This window comes from Echiichthys vipera (assembly GCF_963691815.1).
Source record: "Echiichthys vipera genome assembly, chromosome: 4".
NCBI lineage: Eukaryota > Metazoa > Chordata > Actinopteri > Perciformes > Trachinidae > Echiichthys > Echiichthys vipera.
Genome location: NC_139829.1, coordinates 25938871 through 25962348, shown reverse-complemented (window position 1 = coordinate 25962348; position 23478 = coordinate 25938871). Strand labels below are relative to the sequence as shown.

Here is a 23478-nt window from a genome sequence, read left to right as displayed (position 1 = left end):
AAAGGGAAGGGGTTATTAGTCAATGAATTACATCTGAAGAAATAAAAAATAATGATTCTAGTAGCTTCCTACATATACAGTATGACTGTGACAGCAGAGGTCATGTTAAAAGACACTGGTCATCTGTGGTGAATGAATCATGACTCTTGTCGCCTTGGAGGCCCACCCCGACCTCTCCCTCTCCCAGGCCCAGGTTGAGGCCCCCTGGCATTTCCAGGAGGCCCTCTTCTTGGCCCTGGGGCACGGGTCACTGGAGCTCTGGGGTTTGAGGCAGCCAGTGACACGTCCTTTTGTAGAGCAACCCCTTTTGCTGCACCTGGCTTCACTTTGGGAGACTTGCTGCCCTTCTCGATTACGACATCTGAGAAGATAGAATGAGAGCGAAAAGAGTGGCGAGGACAGTCAGATGCAAATTAACTGATAGCATGTGCAATAAAGGAATATACGTATGTGTGTGGGTGTGTACCAGGTGGGGGTGGCTCTTCCTCGGTGGGTGGTGGTATTAGAGACTTGTCTGGCAGCAGGTCCTCCAAGTCTTTCATCACCTGATTAGTGCTATCCTTGTTGTTCCTGCGATTCTTCTCCTCATCTCGAGCCTAAATTGTCCACCAATAAACCAGACAGTCATTTGTTTGATTGAATCTTGAACACAGGGAATATTGAAAAAAAGAGGGGTAAGAAACAGAACTTAGACATAACAAGAGAATGGTTATACTGACCATTTGCATCTTCTTTTTAAGGTCAATGTTTGCCTGTTGGTAACCCTTTGACACTGCATTCAGGTAGTAGAGGGCCAACCTGTTGTGCAGTATTATAAGACTTTTAGGTGAAAGTCATTGTAACAATACAGTTTAGACCAGTGACAGATTCAGAACAGTAGATTATATGGGAGTGTCCCTCAAGTTTTATTACTTTACTTTACAATTACACACACAAAATCTGGCATTTTAATACTCAATATGTATAAATTTGATTATTTTAGCCCCCAAAATAGAATACTGTGTATGATTTTTTAAATTCTGACGTTGCCAGTATAAAAATGGATACAGTGGGAGATAGCAATGCATACTACTACCATGCTACCAATTTTGATAATAATTCTCCTATAGACAAAATGTTATGCAATCAGAATGATTTAAAACACACAGAAATCACAGACATCTACACATACATTTAGAGGATGGAAGGCTTCAGTGAATTTACAGAATTATGAATGTACTACTACTGTAGTTAAAAGAAATACACAAAATGTGAAAATATCTAAACAACCAAAAATCAGTATAGGGAACTTATGAAAACCAGAGTCCAGAACATATTTTTTGATGCTATGATTTGTTTTCCTTCCTCTCGAAGTACACAGACTGGCATTTCAGCTCAATTTGGCTCAATACTTACACCATGAGAAGGACAGCAGGCATGATGAGTCCCGGGTTGGTGGCATACGTAAAAATGTTCCCTATAAAGGATGGAAGATCCTGTTCTATAGTCTCCATAACCACGTCATACATCTTCTCCTGGCCACTAAAAAAACAAGTACAGTAAAAGTTTGTTAGTGTTGTGATTTTTTTTGTCTTTTAAAGTTGAATCTGGTACCCTAAAAATGTATGTTTAATATTGTAAATGGTCCCTTTCAAATAAAGAAAAAAAAAGTATGCTGTGCTGAGTACTAGGGTACTGTGTACTAGGACTGCCCAAAGTCAAAATGTATGGTATGACAAACTTACTACAAGTCTACAGTATGAAAAGTTCATCCCTACTCGCTTACTGGAGGTGTCCATAGATCTGCAAACCTGTGTTAACAAGATCTACAGCCATACTAGCAGCTCTTTGAGTTAACTGCTAATGACAGCATGCTAACATTCTTACAATGAGAATGTTAACATGCTGTTAGCTTTATGTTCAGCTGGTATAATGTTAACAAAAGGCCAACCATGGTCACCATCATAATTTAGCGTGTTAATTTTGCTAACATTTGCTAACAAGTACAGTTGAGGATGACGGGGATGACATTAACTTCTTTTCACAGTATAGGTGACTCTCCGGTGGCACTGAAGTCATTAGGATTCATCCTGTGGGAATCATGAATAGTGGTACAAAATTTGTGGACAAAATAACAGACCAGGCAACAAATTGACTCCATAGTGTAGTTTTGGAAAGATACATTGAGTTCATTAACTGAAATACTTTGCCTGCAGAAGAACACATCATAAACTGTCACAACACTCTGACTTTGTAAATGATATTCCACTATCATGTAGTAGTATACCACTGCAGTCCTACTGTCTCCACCTCTTACTGACCTGAATGGCCCACAGTCGAAGGACGGGGACAAGGTCATGATAGTGTAGACAACAGGCAGCAGGCTGAGGAACAGCACGAGCAGCAGCAGGCCCATGTAGAAGTTGTTGGACCGCGAGGCCTTGAAAACTCGCTCATGAGGAACGTTACAGCACATCACTGCCCAGCACTGATAGTACATTGAGGTCAAGAGGCGCAAAACGTTCAGACCCACCAGACCAGGAGCATAAAATGCTCCCATCCTGAGGAAAACAGCAGCAACAGGATTTCAATAAAAACTACTAAATTACCAGCCAACTTTAAACAATTCATTTATATGAATTTAGTGACGTTCCAATTGTTGATTTAATGGGATTCATTACTTTTCTGACTGTGTGACTCCACTAGCAACAGTCAACAAATAACACAAATAATATGAAAAGCCAGGCTCTATTTTGTTAATTAGACACATCCGAGACAGACAACAAAGAAGCATAGGATGTCTTGAAGCTCATTAGTCTACCATTAGTCTCATGAGAGAATACAGTTGAGAAAAAAATGGACCATGCAGATGCTGAGTAACTCACCATATCATTCCTTGATTGAAGATAAGCCCCAGCACATTTCCACTGATGTCAAACTCTCCATATGAAGGCTGGAATCAACATGACATGATTTGCTTGCACAAATGAAGTAATAAGAACTAGCTCGATACACTTTGCATTTGGTCCCCTCTCTATATCTATTCTTCTCTCTCTTTCTGTAATTAAGTTCTCATTGCAGTGTCCTATTACCCTGAATGTCAGGGATCAGTTGTCTTGCCAGTTGCCATTGTATGGTGTCGGGTTGACTTGGATCTTATACAAACTGTGCTGACATAAACTGATACTTAAAATTCACATTGAACCACAAGACTGCAAATGTAAATCTATACGAGTACTCACAAATCCGGCCTCCAGGTCCCAGCACCAGCAGTAGTTAAGGAAGCGGACAAAGACTGCTCGCACAAAGTCACCAATCAGGATGGTCAAATAGTTCACCTGCATGTCTGACACAATCAGCTTCACAAATTCCTACACAGCATAAGAAGTCGATGAGAAAAGAAGCAAAATAATGAGGACAAAATACAAAGCGACCAATGAAATCAGGCCTCTTCTGGTTGATTAACTCAGTAAAAATATTCTGTGTCTGCTGCAGCTACTAGTCTTTGCATCTTTATCTACACCCATGACTTTTCATTCATCTGTATACAGTATAACGCCACTACTGACTATTCCCACTCCAGTCTCCCAGCAGGGTCCTCTGATGACATCGGCTGGGTGTATATCTTGGGGAGGCACATCTGTTGTGTTGAAGTAGGAGCTGTAGTTGGCATAGTACTCCTTCACAGCCATTATAGTGGCGTTCTTGATGGCCTTCTCACTCTCCAACTAAAATAATAGAAAATACAAAGCAGGGCATATTTACTCATGTAGCACATTTCACAAACAGGGGGATGCACACTTTTGTATGAATAAAACAAACAAGATAAAAGGTATTAATTAATGATATTTAAAGATCTTGGTAGGCTGAGTTAGTTGCCATTTGAGAAAGCCAGGTCAGCTGTTTTCTCTATTTCCATTTTTTGTGCTAAGCTATAGACTTGTCCCTTTCACAGATGCAGAGCAAACCTGAAATTATCTAGACATTAACGGTGAGAATGGAAATATGTGATTAAGTTTACCCTGCCAGCTTGCTAGTAAAAAGACCAGGTAATCTCCAACTGGGCTCATGTGTGAATCCAACCGCTTAGTGTAGCCACAGAATTGAATGGGGTGTCTTGATGACGTGTATATCATGCGTCAGCCAAGAAGAACGGTGATTTACACAAAAACGGCAACGATAATGTGTAACTGGAGAGAGGATGAGATTAGGTAACTTCTGTCAGTAAGGACGGACACCAAAATTCGACCAAATTAAGAACTGGCTCCGTCTGCGCAGTCTATCCAAGTCATGTCGGAACAATATATCCAGTAAGTGAAAACATGTTTGAGACGAAGAATCTCAGGTTGTGTACTACATGTCTGCAAGAGAAACTCTGGACTATCTCTAGACCTTCACATTGTCCGGGGTTCATGCTGAAAACAGCTTAAAGGACAAATATGAGTGTGATCTTGAAACTCAGCAAGTGGTATCGATTTTCTCAGCAAGTACTTCCCAACATGCCAAACTTTTGAAGCTTTGAAGGTATGTGCTGTCAGAACAGCTTAACTAAGGGTTAGTACAGTATTTTCAAAACAACAAAAGAAGTAGCTATTCTGTCATACCTTGGCAGTAACCTCGTCAAACAAGGCAAAGAGGAAGGTGTAAAGGTTTCCCAGGAAGAGGGCAAAGATTCGACCCAACTGCCACTTGAGGGCAATGCGAGGGTGATAATCTTCTAATTCTGCGATTGTTTCAAACAGAGGAGGACACACCAGCCCAAGCAGAGACATCACAAACTCCACCTGACACATTGAATGAGAAAGGAGGGTTATTAATTTCATTTCTCACTAATTTGCAAGCCTCAAGTCTTCAGCTCCTTGCCTATGAATAAATACTTTATGTTTAACATCAACCTGCCTCGTTTTTCTCTAACCACGAGAGATCTTCATTCTTCATGTCAGCAAACTCCTGAGAACGTTTCACCACAAAGTAAATGAGGAATCCGCTGCCTCCAAGGCTGCACAAGATCATAAAGTTTGCCAGAACCCTGAGGAACCGTCGGAGATGGATGTTCTCATCTTTCTGGTTCTCCTGTTCATCCACAATGGATTCCTACAGCAGGGCACAAGTCAAAGTTAGTTTGAGGGAACAAAGGTATGATAACTTGGTATTTTATTTTTCCATTCGCACATTGTTTCAGTTTTCAAATACAGTATCTAAATCTATGCACCTCTTTCAAATAAAACACATCTTGTGGCTACATTGAATCGCACACACACACACACACACACACACACACACACACACACACACACACACACACACACACACACACACCTGCTAACCTTGAAGCTGGTGGTGATGGAGGCAAACTTATTGTCTGCAGTCTCTGGGTTTCCTATCAGGTAGTCCCAGCTGGTGAACATCTTCCAGCTGAAGGTGAAGTCTCCCTCCTCCGCCCCGTCCCCTCCTTCGTTTGAGTTGCGAGCCATCCTAAGAAGAGAAAAAGAGATCAAATACACACATATCATCTGCATACATGTACATCTGACTGTTTGTGTCTTGCCTTACGTTCTTATGACAACCATCAGACTGTATCCAAAGATGCCAACGCCCACCAGCAGATATGACAGAGGGAGTCTGAACTGCAGCAGCCCGATCGTCCGATCGTTATTGTAGTACCCGTAGAACAAAAAGGAGTACTTGAAGTATCCCTGTTGAGGAGGAAGGTACAGCCATAAGCTGTAACCACACTATAAATAAAATAATAATTAAAGCTAAGATCCTTACTCCAAAGTCATTGAGCACAGAGAAGTCCATGGCTGTAGCCTGCTCGTTTCGAGGCACAGTTTTCCTGGGAATGGAGCCAAAGGGAAGACCCATAAGAACCTAAACAGAGAGGAGGGATGGAAGTGAGAAAGGATGATCCTGAAAGCATGTACAATGTCTGCTACATCAAGAACCACCTGCTAACGTTTATTATGAAAAAAAAGGTGTACCTCGGGCAGCACCACCAGACCAAACATGAATCCAAACAGGACAAGATTCAGACCATACATCCACCTCAGGAAAATGAAGTAGGATGCTACGGATGATCCAAAATGACCTGTGATTAGGAAAACAGAGAATCTGACTTAGAAATGTAGTGATGTTAAAAGACAGTAAGGTCTTAGCTCGCTAACTATTTTACAATAATGTCATCGTGGTACCAACTTTCTACTTCCTTAATCTTCCTCTCCCAGGGTATACAGGCTGTTTTGAAGTTCTCAAAGTCACGTTTAAACTTGATAAGTTTCTGAAAATAAAAAAGGTTAAAAATAGTTATTTCCACAACATCTGCCTCTTTCTAAAGTTTGTATTGCTAGAGCTTTCATTGTCATGCACTTGTGTGGCGTGGTTTTGCATGCTGCCATTTTTTAAAATCTGGGTCAAGTACATTTAAAAACTGCAGTTGTTACTGAAGTTAGCTTGGTTATTTAAAAATCCTGGGTTTGTACTGTATTTCCCACTTCAGGTAGGGATGTTTCTGTCTGACCAATCAGTGGTGTGCAGTGTTTTAACGCCACCTTCTAGTGTCGGCTCAGGTCGCTTGGAACCTCAGCAAAGGTCGTACCATTAAAAGTACCAGGTACTATCAATAACTTTCGCTAATGAAAAACCAAAAAAGAGCAATTGGAGTTGAGTGCCATACCATGAAGTAGGCATGCGGAAGATTACTCGACCAAATTATTCAACTTAGAGGACAGAAATGTACTATACCCATTTTCTGACAGTGTTGAGTTTTGCAAAATGAGCTAATTACCTTGGCCATCATGACTTTGTAGGCATACAGCTTCCTGCCTTTTCCTTTCCCAAGAGCTCCTTCAAATTCTTCAACAAACTCCTGGGCCTCCCTGTTTGACCAATCAGAGAAAACGCCCACCAATTAAATAAAGTGATCTAAACTGAAAAACATTATCTACCCGACGAATGAATGAATTACTCAGTGCTGACAGGAAAAAACAACAGGTTTGGGATGATTTACTGATTGATGCTGCATTGCTTAAGGTAGGAGCATCCGGAGGAAGCCTCAACAACATGCATTAAACAGTGTCGAGCTCATGAAAAAATGAAGGCGGTTTACCTATCAGGTTGCCTTGCTTACACTGATCTGTACACAGAGAAACATACACACAGGGCACAAACTCACACATACACACACACACACACTAATTTACGCTGTACCTGGCAAGGCCGTCGGTATTGTTAACCGCCTTCTCACACTGAGAGGAAGATGTTTAACAGGCTGAACTACAGCCAACCTTGTGTGTGCTGCTGCACGTTTTCCTGAGATTTACACACAATTGTTTTCATGTTTCTGCTGTGTATCTCAAAAAGGGGAGACTTCATACATATATGACTTACAACTAAATAAAACTGTGAATGCGGATGAACAAATATCTGCCTGGATATAATCATTTTCAGAAGTTTCCAATGGCTGTGTTTTAATTTTGAGTGCTTTATTTGAGCGAATGTGATTAATAAGTAAAACTCAGCAGATAGATCGGAGCTCAGTTCTGCAAATATCCAGTTCCCTGAAAGCATGATAGCTGTGATTTGCAATGTGACAAATCAGGGTCATAGACGCCTACTCTGACCTCTCTGTAAAATATCTCTAGTGCAGTTTTGATGTTCAGTTGAGGACAACACTGATCAAGAGAAGTAACAAACAGTTAAGGTAGAGATGGAAGTTTTAATAATGAACATTCAACATCACATGTACATGACATGAGTGATGGTAAGCAACTAGGAAAGTGGCCCAAAGACATAGTTAGCCAGCAGAAAACCAACAACAACAACCAGAAATTACAGTAATCACAAGTAACCAGGCAGAGGGTGTAAGTTTTTGGTTTTACTTGAGCAGCACGAGTCTCCTCTTCATGCGCCAGGGTTTGTTCCTTAATGTAGCGATCAGTTTCTTCTTCTCCTCTACCTGTTCCTTCAGGGCTGCTATTTCTCCCTCCGACATCGATTCTTCATCAGAATCAGAGGAGGAGGAAGAGCTGATAAAGGGAAAGAGCTGTCACGTGCTACGGCTTTGACAACGTGCTAAATATTAACCCCAGACACCAACGTGAGAAAAAAAAAAAGAATGTTTATTTTATTGTGTTGCTCTTGTGTTTTGAGGCTTTGGTATTTTAGACTACACTTGAAATCAAACTGACCAAATACCTAGAAATGATAATCCCATCAGCCTCAGCTGTAGCCTACTTTGTGCTTAGTGCGGATTAGCAAATGTCTGCATGCTAACACATAACACTAAGATTGCACGGTAAACATTAGGCATCAGTGTGTTAGCACAGATTTTAGCTCTCTACAGTATAGTACAGACTCAAACAGGTGCTGGCATGACTATGTCAGGGTTTTGAAAGAGAGTTGTAGTTTGCACTGAGACAACATCTGAAGGCAAAAATGTGTAGTCGTTCCAATTAGAGGCAGGGTAAAAAGAGGGTAGTCATAGAGTATGGGGAGACGCAACAGTTGTTTAAATATGGGGATAACGCATATTTTCAGATTGTCACTCCTGACAAACAGAACACAGGGTGGCATTAAAATTCTTGATTAAAGTTCTTAACTTGCAGGCAGCTAGTCCAGCTCAAAAGCCTTGCAGCACTAACTTGATAAGCTAAAGTTTATTCTTCCTTTTATGCAGCACTTTGTCATAACATTTATGAAAAGTTCTACATACAAATTAAGTTATAACATTAAGATTCCTGTCTTTTTTTATTGTAAAGCAGGTCAAGGTGCTATATAATACTGTATAATACTAAGTATTAATCCACAGAGAAATGCAATGGCCATATTCAGAAACTGTGCCTTTAAAAGAGCCGTAAGGACTTCTGTACAGTTGTGATGTCACCTCTATATTTTGGTCATGACAGAGAGAGTCACAAATGATTATATTTTGGTCATGACAGAGAGAGTCACAAATGATGTAGAGACTCCAAAATTCTGACTAATCAGAGCAGACTGGGTCTTTTCAGACGGGGGGGGGGGGGCTTAAAGAGACAGGCGCTAAAACGTTTCAGACAGAGGGCGAATACAGACATATTCAGACACAATGTATGAGAAAAATGTGTTTACATTATGTATGCACATTAAAGCATGTAAACACATCCTCGTAGAAACCAAAATACAACAACAAAATACAAGTATGAACCTGAAAATTAGCATAATAAGGAACCTTAAAATTACTTTAATGAGCAGGTATAAGAGTCACGGTATGGATTTGAATTCATCCCCTACAAAAAGTTAAAAAGCTTCCTTCTTGAAACTGGATAGTCAGAGTCGGTGGTTAGCTACATTTTAAATTCAGTGAACTTCCAAAACACTCCGATCTGGTGTCTCAGGATGTTTTGTCACGTTGCCTTTATTTTGAGGCAGCAGTAAATAATGGATGGACAAATGAGATCACCATCCATAACAGCAGCCAAAAATCTGGATTAGGTAAACTTGTTCATCAGTAACCGTATTGAACTATTGACTTGATGCTGCACATATGGTGCAGCAATTACTCAACTTTTCTCACAAGCAGCATCTGACTGCTGATTAACCACATAAACTCTGATATATACTCAAAGAGACAAGAGTGTATTGTATGTTGTAATAAAAATGAAGTAATTAACACTGTTACTGTTTCATCTCCCTCATTAACATATGATCATATCACCAGAGTCTGCCAGCGTCTGCATGAGCCTGAATAGAGAAAGCCCAGACAGGTGTGTGGAGCATGCAGGTATGTGAGAGACAGCTCTCAGAGAATACTGCACCTGCTCAACTTCCCATTCTTCTTTTTCTTGTCCTTCTCACCACCTTTGTCCTTCCCTTGTTTCCCTTTAACATTTCCCTTCTTCTCCTTGTTCTGCTCCTCTTTCTCCTTTTTGGACGAGGCTGTCCCTCTCTTTTTCTTTTTCCCTCGGTCTTCTTCGCTCTCCTCATCGCTCTCGTCTTTAGCTTTCTTCCTGGAGGCTTTCGAACCTTTTCTTTTCACACTCCGGTTGTCTTCCTCATCGTCTTTATCACTGTCCCGGGGCTTGGCCTTCTTCTTTCGTCCTCTCTTACTTGGCTCCTCGTCTTCATCCTCTTCGTCCTCGTCATCATCGCTGACCTTTTTGGCTTTACGTTGTGGTTTGGCTCTCTGTCTGTTTTTAACTCTCCTCCTGGCCTCATCTGAGACAAACACATGTACTTTCTGCATGAGCAGCTGAAACATTCATCCAGCATGACATGACAAACAGCAAGTACAATACTGAGGTGTGCAAGAATGATTACTCTTTGACATTTGGTCAAAAGTTGTAAATACTCTTGAAGAAAATAAAAAAAACATTAATTTGTCCATCACACCATAGTAATACCCTTTTGAATTTAACTGATAACTCTGATTAAATGCAAACAAACTCACCTTCACTTCCACTATCTGATCCAACATCAACCTCCATCCCAACTGTGAACATGTAAAAAAAAACAGAAGAAAACACAGATTAAAGGGATACATCTCTGCACAAATGGTAGTTTACCACTTAACTTCTGTCATTATCAATATCACCAAAAGGTGAATATTTAAACCTGAAAATTGATTGTTAAGAAGAAGCTAGTTTAGCATAATAATATAATAAAAAAAATCTCACCATCTTCAACCTTAATTGCAACATTATTTTTCCTCTTTGGAGGCATTTTGCTGTGTCACTTTTAGTTATTTCCTCTAGTAAGTCCTCTTGTGCTCACTTCAGACTCCTTTTCTTCCATGAGTCACTCAGTGCAAGGGGCTGTTGTGAAGGCACTGTGACAAAAAAAACAGGATACACACACACACACACACACACACACACACACACACACACGCAGGAACAGGTGTTCCTCTGTTGAGGCTGTTCAAAGACCGGGCTCCTTGACGACCGTCAAAGACAACACAGTCAATCATTAGATGATAATCAGGAGCCCAGGAGAAAACACAGTCAGACAATGGACTTGTCAATCAAAATGTTAATTCATTTTTGACTGGAGGAACAAGAGCTTGGATACAGTCCATCTGCTTAAATCCTCAAGATCATTCAAATTGGATAATGGCTAACAATGTGTATCACTTTCATATAATGTGTGTGATTATACAGAGAAACAGCTTTGACACCACAGTTGCACATTTGCCATCATTCAGTTGCGACCCAGAAACAAGACACCAGAGAACATGTAGACATAAAGGTCGAGCCCCATTAAAGTTAGATGAAAGCTTAAGTAATCCTGAGTGAAAAGTGAAACAAGTCAGTGTATTTAAATACTGTAAGGAGTCGTCCGTGGGGGTACGATGCGAACTGAACACACAAGAGTTACTCCAGTGAATCTGTATCTACACAAACAGAGTTAAAGCATTATTACATGCTTTATCCTTCAATCAGTCTGTTGAAGGATATATTCACATTTGTTTGTCTATCTTAAAACAGTAATTACAAGCCCACATCGAAAGATCAAACTGGTCTGAAAAAAATATTCCAAAGTTCAGCTAAAGTTACATAATAAGAGGTTTGGTCAAATTAAGTGGGTGTTTTCACAATTTAGAGGCTTTTAAGTTTGAAAAAATACCCCCTTATGCATTTCAACCACTAAGATGCAGCCACTACCCGTGTAGTTACTGTATGTTCAAATGTCAGATCTGACCTTTTGAATAATACAGGAGGAAACAGGAGATGCCTGGCTGCTACACTGCTGTGCTAACACAGAGAGCAACACACTTCCTGGGGGTTAAATTAATGCCGGTTTGAAGTCTTGAACCCTTAAGACATGCTAGCTTTTCATATCCACCTCATCCAAGTCCTCTTACTCTTCCCCCTGATTGTCCCCTCCACTATATTGTTTTAAGGCTTACAGAAGGATTAGAGGCATTTATTCTTAGTATCCATTAAAGGGGGACATATCACGCTCGTTTTCAGGTTAATACTTGTATTTTGGGTTTCTACTAGAACATATTTACACGCTTTAATGTTCAAAAACACATTCAGCCCACCCTATTTAAATGACATATAGTGCATGGTCTTAAGTGCATTTAGGGCGTTTCCAGATGCACTAGTTCCTCTAGGCTATTACATTTTATGTATTGTATCCGGCTGTCAAGGCGTGACGTAACACCCTTTCATATGTGATTTACGGGTCCAAGCCGGTCCAAGCCTCGTATTTCTACAACACAGCAGTGCTCCCCGTTGTTTGTACAGATCTAATTTATTTTTTTTAAAAACAACATAAATGTCATTTAACCTCCTTCTTTCTGGATGAAAAAGGTGTCTAACTGAAGTTAGAGGTGATCGTAATTGTACGCCCGTTGTGTCTATTTTGTTTCAACGGAAATCATATTTAGAAAGGGTGTTAGGTCAGACCTAACAACCGGATTGATGAATGAGTGTTTCAAATAAGAATAAGAATAAGAATAAGAATAAGAATAAGAATAAGAATAAGAATAAGAATAAGAATAAGAATAAGAATAACAATAAGAATAAGAATAAGAATAAGAATAAAAACAATTGTAATGATAAGAGAGACTATTTTCAATTGCAAACATTTCCATATGCAACCTGTCATGGCTCAGTTTTCTGCTAGACTGTACCAGAAACTGGGACAGAGCCAAACACAACACAACTCCAATAGGAGGGTGAGACAGTGGACCTCTGAATAAAGAAAAGTGAATCAGACTATGACAGAGTCTTCAGCAGAAGATGGAGGCTTTACTCAGTCTTTATTAAATAATGTGATTGACAGTTCTTGGCCTGCGGGGAAAGAATAGAGCATGGGGCTTAACCCTTACTCCATCCTCAAGTTATCAAATAACTGCAGAATTAATACTTAATGCTTGCTTGCCATGAATTTATCATGGGCATCAGTGGAAGTGGGTTTGATTAGGGCTGTAATTTAACATCGTTGACTTGCTGCGTTCAAAGATTTCAACATTGGTTACCACTACGTTGCTCAGATCTTCAATTTGAATTGATTTTAGATTTGGATTGATTTTCACATTAGACTGACAGCTCAGCTAATTGACAGCTTGATTGACTGGAGCGCTCAGTGCGTGTGTGTTCAAGACGATTCAGCTGTTGAGACACTGGATATGGCTATGCCTAAAGAAAGTGATGCGAGTCATTCACGGCTCAAATCTGAATGTTTGGCACAGCATTTTACTTTCCTTTCTATCTGTAAAACAAATAATCTGACATTCTCTATGTGAGTTTTCAGAGCTCACTCAGTGTATCAGATCTGATATACAGCTGAAAAACAGATTTAAGTTGAGTGGGTTTGTTCAGCCAGAGATGAGTAAGGGATCCATTTAAGATTAGCTGGCTAGGTTAAATGGCCTCCGTGTCTAATGAATTGTTTAATGATTTAGCCGAGTCACAAGTCCAGGGACAGCTGCGCTCGGTGTCTCAGTGTGAGAGGGAAATATTTGTCTGTGATTTTGAACAGCCTCTAATTTTGTTTGTAAAGTGGTCATTGGTGTGATGTCATCTTAAAAGAAAGGCCAAGCAGAGTTGATATGGAGACCTCTGAATGTACCGTAAAGAGGAAAAACAATTTGCTGACTATAGCAAATGAAGCATAAAGACAGGCTAGTTTTCCTGTTTTATATGCCGCAAAGAAGGAGAATTGTCAGCTTTTTAACATTTTAAATTTATTTACAATTTAATGCAGATTTAATTCACTGATTTACTCATCAGAGGTTACAACATGACACATAAGAACTGTAATGAAGTTTAGTGAAGAATCAAAAGACAACTTATTTGAAATGTTTACAGCTTCTGATTAACTTTATATTATTATTTCTCAATAAAGTGCTTGGTTTGAGTGTGCTTCACTCCCTCAGTGTCTCTGCAGACTCAGCACCCTGTGCATCCTGGGTTCACTTTGTGGAGGGAAACCGGGCAGGTATCCAGGAGACCCCTGGTTACCATGGTGATAGGTCCTGGGGACAGGGGCCCTGGTGGCTGGAAGTTGCCCTTGTTGATGTCTAACCGGAGGAGGAGGATTGCGTCCATTCTTACCGTGACACAGTCTCTGGCTACTGCCGCGGCGTTCTTGCTCATTTGCTGAAGAAGAAGGACGGACGAGAGAAATGTATAGTTAACAACATACTGCATTATACTGCTGTAGCATCACTGACTTAACTCCTGTAACAATAGCACCTGGAAGTAATAGTGAATCATGACATGTATAAATGATTTAATGTGTGCCAAGAAAGCAAAAAAGGAAAACGAGGGAGTTGAAAACTACATGAGCTAGTGAAAGATGTATAAAAAGTATAACGCTTTTTTTCTTTTTACATTCTTATTCACACTTATTCTGTTATATTTTTGACATTTTTGTCAGTTTCCAGGGCTCTATTGTTTGAGTAAGTACATTTTAACAGATCTTTGTTGTTGTTCAGATTGGATCATTCTTTTTATCAAATGATAATAAATCCTCAGTTTCATTCTTGTCTGTGATTAAAAAGTCTCACCCTTTTGGTCTTGTAGTGAAGCATTGTTGTTCTTTTGTTGTTCTGCAGTCTGTGATGACGTTTTTCGGGCCTCCTCTAGATCCATTTGTGCCTTTAAAGCGGCTAGTTTGTTCTTTTTCTTGTTCTCCTCATTTTGCTTGAAAATAACAAAAAAAACATTATAGCACCGGAAGCATAAAACATATTCAGTTCAGTCGGAGCACCCACAAAACTTTAGAAATCACTTTAAAGTTGAGAAATGTAGAATAATGCATACACAGAAATGCACATATTACTTTTCTTCAGCTGCTGCTCTTGCAGTCCGATAAGAGCTGTTACTCTGCTGCTCTCTGCTGGGGTGATGATACTAATACAACTGCTGTGGCCAGCAACAGACACCTCTGTGGCCTCAGGCAGTGTGTTTGTGTATCTGTCTACACAGTGTTGGAAGACTCAAAACTTCTAAAAATTCAATTGGACAGTTATTTGTTAATTTCTTGCCTTTACTTGCCTGAAATGCAGTTGTGCCTCTATATTTATACTTTTAGAGGATGACATTGTGACATGCTGTTTATCACATATTCTTGACCAATATTCCCTTAACTCTCCACCGTCATCTTGACTACGAGTGTCCTGCATGTGAAATGCAAACTTTATTCATTCCTGTACTGGTGCTGGATAAAAAGAAAAACAACATCTAATTTTCTGTTACCGTCTGCAGTTTTTTCTTCAGGTCCACGTTAGCTTCTTTGTAGCTTTTGGATGTGGACTGCAAGTAATAAATGGCCAGTCTGAAAGGTAAAATAACAGATTTTTACCATCAAAGAACCTTAGACTTTACCACTAAAAAGGAAATGATGACTACATGGTCACGCAATACATCAAAAGAATACATATTAATGCAGTCGGTTGCTGACTCACACCATAAGCAGTATGAAGGGGAGCACTAGTCCAGGGTTAGAGGCATAGCTAAACACTTTACTAAACCAGGCGGGGAAGTCCGACTCAAGAGTCTCCTGGATCACATCAAACATACGTTTTTTCCCACTAAGAAGAAGAGAACAATTGTGACAGAAAGTCAAGTTACCAGAATGTAGATGCCAAACCCTTGAACTAGCATCATTACCTGAAGGGTCCACAGTCAAAGGAAGGGGGGATGGTGACGATGGTGTAGATGGCAGGCAGAGTCGATAGGAAGAGAATGACCAGCAGCATGGCCATGTAGAAGTTGTTGGAGCCAGAGGCCTTGAAGACCCTTTCTTGCGGCACATTACAGCACATCACGGCCCAGCACTGCAGGTACATGGACACATGGAGCCGGAGGACGTTCAGGGCAGGCAGACAGGGGGCATAGAAAGCACCCATCCTGGATGAAAATATTAGGGCACTGATCAGAGGACAGACTGGAAATGCTATTCGTTCAACTTTTGAACCTGCTGATTTTAACCAATGTTATTTTCTCACCATATCATTCCTTGATTGAAGATCAGGCCCAGTACGTTCCCACTGACATCAAACTCAGAGTAGGACGGCTATGACAAAAGACAAATATAAGTCTTCTTACTCATATTTACAATTCACTCAAAATTTCAATTCACGTCTAGAATTGTAATCAAAAGTAAATTATGCATTTCAGGGGCTCAGTCACTGTAATAGTGTAGAACAAATGACCCACAAATCCGGCCTCAAGGTCCCAACACCAGCAGTAGTTGAGAAAACGCACAAACACAGCTCTCAGGAAGTCACCGATCAGCAGTGTGATGTAGGTTGTCATGGTATCAGATATGATCAGCCGGACAAACTCCTACAAAAGCGGAAAGACACACACACAAAATATACATGTATATTGTATTTCTGTGGCTATTTATCAAAGATTTTTAAAAATAACAATGTGAATGTGATCAGGGCACTTTTTTCCATTAGAAATCATTGCTGAATTAAAATTTGATAGTCAAGCAAATCTAATCAATACAAGGTGACCCAAAGTTATCAATAATAAATGACTTATAAATGAATTGTGACATAATTCAATTAATTTTTATAACTATCATTAATATCAAATCAGCAGCTTATCACATAACCGCCGCCGTCACGTTTATGAAATAATAAATGTAAATGTTAATATAAAGGTCATAATACTGAGCTGAGTTTAAAAATGTATTCCATTAAAAATTTCACAATTTCATGTTTACATCACATCTTTAGTTTGTATTCATTCAAATAGTTATTTCATAATATCCTTTTTAATACACATTGGCACTTTGGGTATTAATAACGTTTTGCTATAAAAACGATTTTCTCATTCAGTTCCTTAATAGCTCACACACACACGCATGCACACTGACCTGGCCCACCATGGTCTCCCAGCAGGGCCCTCTGGGCACATCAGCAGGCTGGATAGTGACGGGTGGAGCCGTGCTGTTTTCTGATACTGTGCTATTGAAAAGACTGGCTTCCCACGTGGTTATATTAAACTTTATTATCTTTTCCTCTTCCCTCTGCACCACACATACACACACACCACAGGTTAGGTACATTACGAAGTTATAAAATATCCCACATGTCTACATGCTCTATCTCTCACTTTGATGTTGATCTCATCCATGAGTGCGATGATGAAGGTGTAGAGATTTCCCAAGAAGAGGGCGAAGATGCGACCCAGCTGCCACTGCAGAGCGACCCGAGGGTGATAGTTCTCCAGGGCGCTGATGACGTCAAAGAGCATGGGGCAGAACATCCCCAGTAAGGACATGACCATGTTCACCTGAGATACACGGACATATAAAATAATAATGTTATTATTACAGGTGTGCTTTTCCTGCTGGTACAATGTCAAAAATGGAAAAGGTCTGCTGGCCAAAATCTTAAAGTGATAGTGTGGTACTAATAATCTGACTCCCCAGATGGATTGACTTGCATGATTCTCATTTGCTCAACATATCTATCTGGGAACTGTCGGAAGGGGCGAAAACACTGCTTGCTGATTGGGTAAACCATCTGTCTATCACCAACATACAGGCCAAATCAACCATTCACATCAGCTAAGTGTATGACGTACTAATAGCATTGAAGCAAAGCTCAGAAACTAAACAACATGTCGGTAAAGGATATTTTTGTAATGCCAATTTACAGATAAAAGGCACAATTTCAGGTGCCTATATTCCAACAGAAGGATCCAAAAGAAAAAGGCGTTAGCAAGCGGCTTGCTCGATAGCTGTGCTCATCTCATCCGCGGAAGCTGCTATGTTGTTTACACTGAACAATCGCTTCTCGTTTTGTCACACTTAAATCCGACTCAAAACCAATGCTGATTGGACGTTCGCTTGGCAAATGGCTCCAACTTTTCTCCGTTGCACATTATCAGACTGATCTGCGAGTTAAAATACAGTGGAGCTTGCGAAATCAGGATGGTCTCACAAAGCTATGGTACTAAGGCTTTAAAGGGGAAAAATGATGCTTATTTTCAGGTTCATACTTCTATTTTGGGTTTCTACTAGAACATGTTTACATGCTGTAATGTAAATGTAATGTATTGTTTTTTTCTCATATTGTGTTTTGATACTTTAACAGTATTTATATAGCAGCTCAACCTGGATTATAATCAAAAAAGGCATGGAAATCTCTCTTTTTACCACATTAAAACCACATATCACACCACTCTTTGTGTTGAACTTGCTTACTTATTTCTCTATATTTGTGTCTCTGTGAGTCTCTGTCTCTATTTTCTCATTGCTACCTCATTCCGTTCCCACCAGGTGTGATTCTCCAGTCCATCAAGGGCAAACTTCTGAGAGCGACGCACTACAAAGTAGATGAGGTATCCACTTCCTGCCAAGCAGCACAAGACCAGGAAGTTGGCCAGTACACGCAGAAAACGAGTCAGATGGATGTTGTCATCCTTTCGGCTCTCCTGCTCCTCTAAGATTGCCTCCTGCAGAGGTAGAAGGAGGGATGTGCAGGACATAGATGAATGTGACATAAATGGCATCAGTCACTGAACTGGATCAGCTGCACTGACCTTGAAACTAGTGGTGATGGAGGCAAACTTATTGTCTGCCGTTTCAGGGTTTCCTATCAGGTAATCCCAGCTGGTGAACATTTTCCAGCTAAAGTTAAAGCTGTTATCATCTCCGACCCCTGACTCATTTGCATTACGGGCCATCCTTTAATCAGAAACAGTTACAGATTCAGTATAACATTGTGCCTAAAGGAGATTCGTCAATGGTATGTAGTCATAATAAACATACGTTCTTATGACCACCATATAGCTATAGGCCACTGTTCCCACACCAACCAGGAAGTACGACAGAGGCATACGGAACTTGAGCCAGCCAATGGCACGCTGGTTGTTGTAGTAACCATAGAAGAGGACTGAATACTGAGCATAACCCTGTGGATGCCAATTTTAGTTGAGGTGATGTGTAACAAAGAATGCATTTTTTTTCACATGTTAACTGACAAAACAACAAAATGCTATGTCAAGAGATTGAGGTCAGTGTTATTTTGCACATGTATAATTAACTGACTCCAAAGTCCCATAACACAGCAAAGTCCATGGCACTGGTCGCCTCAGCCCTGGGGACAGTCTTTCTTGGGATGGTGCCATAGGGCCGCCCCATTAAAGCCTGTTAGAAATAAGCAGAGGAGCAAGGAGGTTTATTAGAAGAAAAAACAGAAAGAACAGAGAAATATACAAATCTACAGACACAATATCAGTTTCTTGTTTCTGATGGTGAAAACAAATCTATGTACAGTACCTCTGGTACCATAACCAGGCCAAAGGTCAGACAAAACAAGATCATGTTGATGCCATACATCCATCTCAGGAAGATAAAGTAAGAGGCAACTGAAGAGCCAAAATGACCTGAGAGGCAGAGGGGAGAAAGACCTACAGTATGAGATCTTGCTTATCTCTCTAAACTTTGAAGTCTTGAATACTGTGACTTGAAGTTTGAGACTATGATGAAATAAAGTATTTCTGAAAAACAAAAGAAACTCACTTTCAATCTCCTTGATTTTCATCTCCCAGGGAATACAGGTAGTTTTGAAGTTTTCAAAGTCCCGTTGAAACTTCATCCATTTCTTCAAAAGAAATATAATTAACATTAAATAAATGCATTATACATTTTAGAAATTATTGTTGATAACTGTGATCATATAATGCTATCAAATTAGTATGTGCTTCCTTACCTTGGTCATCATGACCTTGTACGCATACAGCTTCCTGCCTTTCCCTTTGCCCAAAGCTCCCTCATATTTCTCCACAAACTCCTGAGACTCCCTACGAGGAAGAAGGTGAATATATTCAAAGTGAATCACAGGCCAAATATTGAATTACAGCAGATCCCGAGAACTCAGTTGATTCTGATTGCTTCGGGATCCTATATCAAAGTGCACATTGATGATAACACGATGAGTGAATTTACCGTAAAGTCACGAGTTTCTTTTTCATTGGCCAGGGTTTTCCCCTCAGACCTTGGATCAGTTTCTTCCTCTCATCCACGGCCTCCTTTAGCTTCTCCAGCTCCTCCGGTGACAGAGACTCTGGCCTCACCTCTTTCTCCTCATCGTCCTCTTCCTCGCTTGTCTCCTTCTCGGAACTGAGACATAGAAGAGTAGTGTGTTAAATGTCTTTGCGCCCTTGTTGTGTTGTGAAAAAGGTTCTTCTGATCACCCTGCAGAATGGGAAGACTACAATAGTTTTCCTCAGCAGGAAACTACAGATGAGATGAATTTGTAAGATAATACTTTACCTTGTTTCAATTACTTTCTTGTGCTTTTTCCTCTTCACTTCCTGTGCTTTCTTCTTCACAGGACATTTACCTCCATCCTCTTCTCTCTCTTCATTTTTGGCACTTCCATGTTTCTTTTTTCCCTTGGCTTTTCTTTCCTCGACTTCTCCCTCCTCCCCCTCCTCCTCTTCCTCTTCCTCTGTGTTTCTTGTTTTTTCATTTTTGATATTCTTCCTTGTTTTTGTCGCCTTGCTGCTTTTTATTTTGGGCTGCTCCTCCTCGTCCCTCTCTCTTCCTTTCTCTTCGTGGTCAGTCTTTGCTCTCTTCCGCCTGCCCCTTTGTTTTTTCTCAGGCCTGGCCTCTAATTCATCTTCTCCTTCTCCTGCTCTGGAGGCTCTTTTTCTCCTCCCATTCCCCCTCTTCTTTTTCTCTCTATCACTGTCCCTTCTTTTTCCCCTGTGTCTTTCCCTCTTGTCTTCTTCTTGAAAAGTGGAAACTTCATCCTCATCACCTGTAGTAAAAACGTGTTTATTGCATCAACATGTTGCACAATGTATTTACACTCACTCACATCATTGAAACTTCAATGGTTTGACTTTCTTTCTCTCCGCGGTGCTATATCTTATATAATTATGAAGTCATATACGGGACTGGGAATGGGGGAAAACTGGGACAAACTGGAGCAACCAGTCAAAAACAAACAGCTACTATAATCCCAACCTCAGGAACAGGATACAATAGAGAAATACATAGTAAAGACCAAAGATGTTTTAATTTCCTCTACCTTGACCTTCATAATTACTATATTTATGAACCATTAGCAATTTATCTAATATTAATAACATAAGATCCCACTCACCTTCAATTTCCAGTCCAATGTCAACTGTGGAGATAATGTCACAAATGGAAAACTCAATGTTTTTGAGGTTGTCCAACACAATTTTCACCTCTGTCTTATGTTCGGTTGGAGAATCTTATTATTTACACTGTTACAAATTCTACTTATTATTTCTGTTAATTGACACCAAGTTATCGTAACTTACATCTGCGTAATGTCTAAACCTCAGTTCATTCTTACAGTATGGTCTGAATTCGATCAATCATAGTATTATCAAGTGATGCGTCGTGAGCCATAGCGCTAACGATGTTGTAACTGTTATTGACGAGCGTGCAGATAGAGTCAAATTAGGATCAGTGCTGTTAATGGGAGTCACTGACGTGGATATCTGTGTCACAGTTTGCACCGCTGTTGCTTACATCTTCGTGACAGAGATACTGACACATAATAATACACATGTAAGACACTTTAAAGGCTTGTCAGAGGAGAATTGTATCCAAATATAATGCATGCTGGAAAGAAAGTGCTACTAAGATGAACGATAAATTGGACATTTAATCTACGTACGAGAATAAGTTCTGAAAAGGTCTCGCCATGCAGTTTAAGTTGGCCTGACTTTAAAGTGACTACAAGTGAATCAAGAGTTTATTCAATATAACTGACGATGAGATTTCAGGATGCAGAGAAGTCTGTTATGAAGAAAACTATTTCTTTAAAAAAAAACTTAAATGCTGAAAATGTATATTTTCAAAGTCTGAGTTGACATTTTTAAAGCTAAATAAGCACCATTATTATCTTAACGTAAACATGCTATGGTAGGAAACATTCCTATAATAATTTATTTCACTGCTTTTATTAATTCCCATTTTATTTTTATATTTTTTTCAGAAAAAAGTACATCTACGACATCTCATTTCTCCTCTGATGACCTCAGCCTTATAAATCCAGTCCATTTTTTCTATCTTCAAAGTAACGCTGACCCCTCTACCGCCGGGTTAAGTCGACCTTATTGTGTACCTGGCACTATTGTCCCACACTAAAGGGGGGTAAAGAGGAAAACAAAGAGGACCACTGACAAATTGAGCTGATATTTATGGAGTCGGCCCTTTGTTGTGTGTCCTTAGTGTAACTGGAGTGGCCAGCACTCAGGTCATTACGGCCATGTGCAGTAGAGGGGCACAAAAGAGACAAACAATGGTCTAATGAGGGGAGACGGGGTGGCTAAGCCCCAACAAGGACGGGGAGACAGCAACTGGCCTGAGGCCAACTCCCAAATTATATGCAACTGACTGATGCAAGAAAGTAGTAGATCGATATATTTGAGGTGGCCTTTTATTGATGATTTAAACCAGAAATACAGTGTAAACAGCTTCACTGTTTTACTTGTAGGTTTTTTTTTATTTAATAAATATGGATATTTTTTATCAAAAATAGGTTCAAATCAGTTATCGCAACTATGCCATAAACACACTACAATCACATAAACCTTGATTTAGCCTTAACCTTGATGAGCCTTGCTTTATTTAAATAATCAATAATATTTTATCCTAATGAACATGCGAAAGAAACTAGAAATTGAACTGAAATGATGGCAGGTAAATCCAACAGACTTTTATTTTAACATCAAGCACAAAGATTGAATTAACAAAACTCCAGAATCATATGTGAGAACCAAAATCTGGTCATGGAAATAGAAAGTCAGTCTTACTGTCATTCTCACAGGTGATCAGACTGTCTCGAGGCATATTTCTCTCATGGTCCTTCGAGCCCTAAAACAGCCGCCGCAGCATCCAGCCGACTCTGTGCGTATGTGAGGTGGAGATGAAGCTGCAGGGTTTTAGTGGTTTCTGCATCTTTACACGGAAGGATGCTGCTTATCAAAGCCCACACACTGCCATGGGAGTGAAAAGAGTGTGTGTGTGTGTGTGTGTGTGTGTGTGTGTGTGTGTGTGTGTGTGTGTGTGTGTGTGTGTGTGTGTGTGTGTGTGTGTGTGTGTGTGTGTGTGTGTGTGTGTGTGTGTGGGAGTGTGTGCGTGTGTGTGTCCATGTGCGTGTGTGTGTGTGTGAGTGTGTGTGTAAGGGCTGGTACATGAAAAGTAACTCGCATGAGAAGTTTACTTTTTCCTCGCCACCCATCGACCCGAAACAGGGACAATGACAGCATGGAAACCCTAGAGCCACGCAATTTCACTAGCGATCAATTATTCAAAACAGTTATGACTGGCTTTATGCAGCTGTGTGTGTTTGTGAATGTTTATGAGTGTGTGTGTGTGTGTGTGTGTGTGTGTGTGTGTGTGCACTTCTGAGTATGTGTGAGAACGGTAGGCCAAAGGGAAGGTCATGAGAGATGTCTCATAACACATGACTCAGTTGTAAGGGTTCACTGAGATGTGATATCCAAAAATCCCATTCACTTCATGTAGCTGAATGTCCATAATTTGCTTTTCTTCAGGAAA

The 23478-nt window shown here is 40.1% G+C and overlaps 2 protein-coding genes across 2 annotated transcripts; both read right to left on the bottom strand.

The window, feature by feature from the left end:
* Positions 1-137: 137 nt before the first annotated feature.
* On the bottom strand, positions 138-10674 carry tmc2b (transmembrane channel-like 2b; the record flags this gene model as incomplete). The annotated part of the gene is made up of 20 exons (XM_083912794.1): positions 138-361; positions 467-596; positions 720-798; positions 1396-1521; positions 2301-2540; positions 2865-2932; positions 3222-3350; positions 3549-3707; positions 4584-4763; positions 4879-5073; positions 5307-5454; positions 5533-5675; positions 5752-5850; positions 5961-6067; positions 6175-6256; positions 6764-6854; positions 7857-8003; positions 9771-10170; positions 10403-10444; positions 10629-10674. 20 exons carry the CDS (start codon positions 10672-10674, stop codon positions 138-140), a joined length of 2835 nt encoding a protein of 944 aa, XP_083768920.1.
* A 3162-nt stretch (positions 10675-13836) lies between these two features.
* Positions 13837-22767, bottom strand: tmc1 (transmembrane channel-like 1; the record flags this gene model as incomplete). Its single annotated transcript, XM_083912793.1, has 20 exons — positions 13837-14063; positions 14474-14609; positions 15165-15243; positions 15374-15499; positions 15579-15818; positions 15917-15984; positions 16128-16256; positions 16798-16950; positions 17037-17216; positions 18189-18383; positions 18471-18615; positions 18700-18842; positions 18979-19077; positions 19210-19316; positions 19453-19534; positions 19643-19733; positions 19879-20052; positions 20206-20695; positions 21044-21067; positions 22731-22767. 20 exons carry the CDS (start codon positions 22765-22767, stop codon positions 13837-13839), a joined length of 2925 nt encoding a protein of 974 aa, XP_083768919.1.
* Positions 22768-23478: the final 711 nt, after the last annotated feature.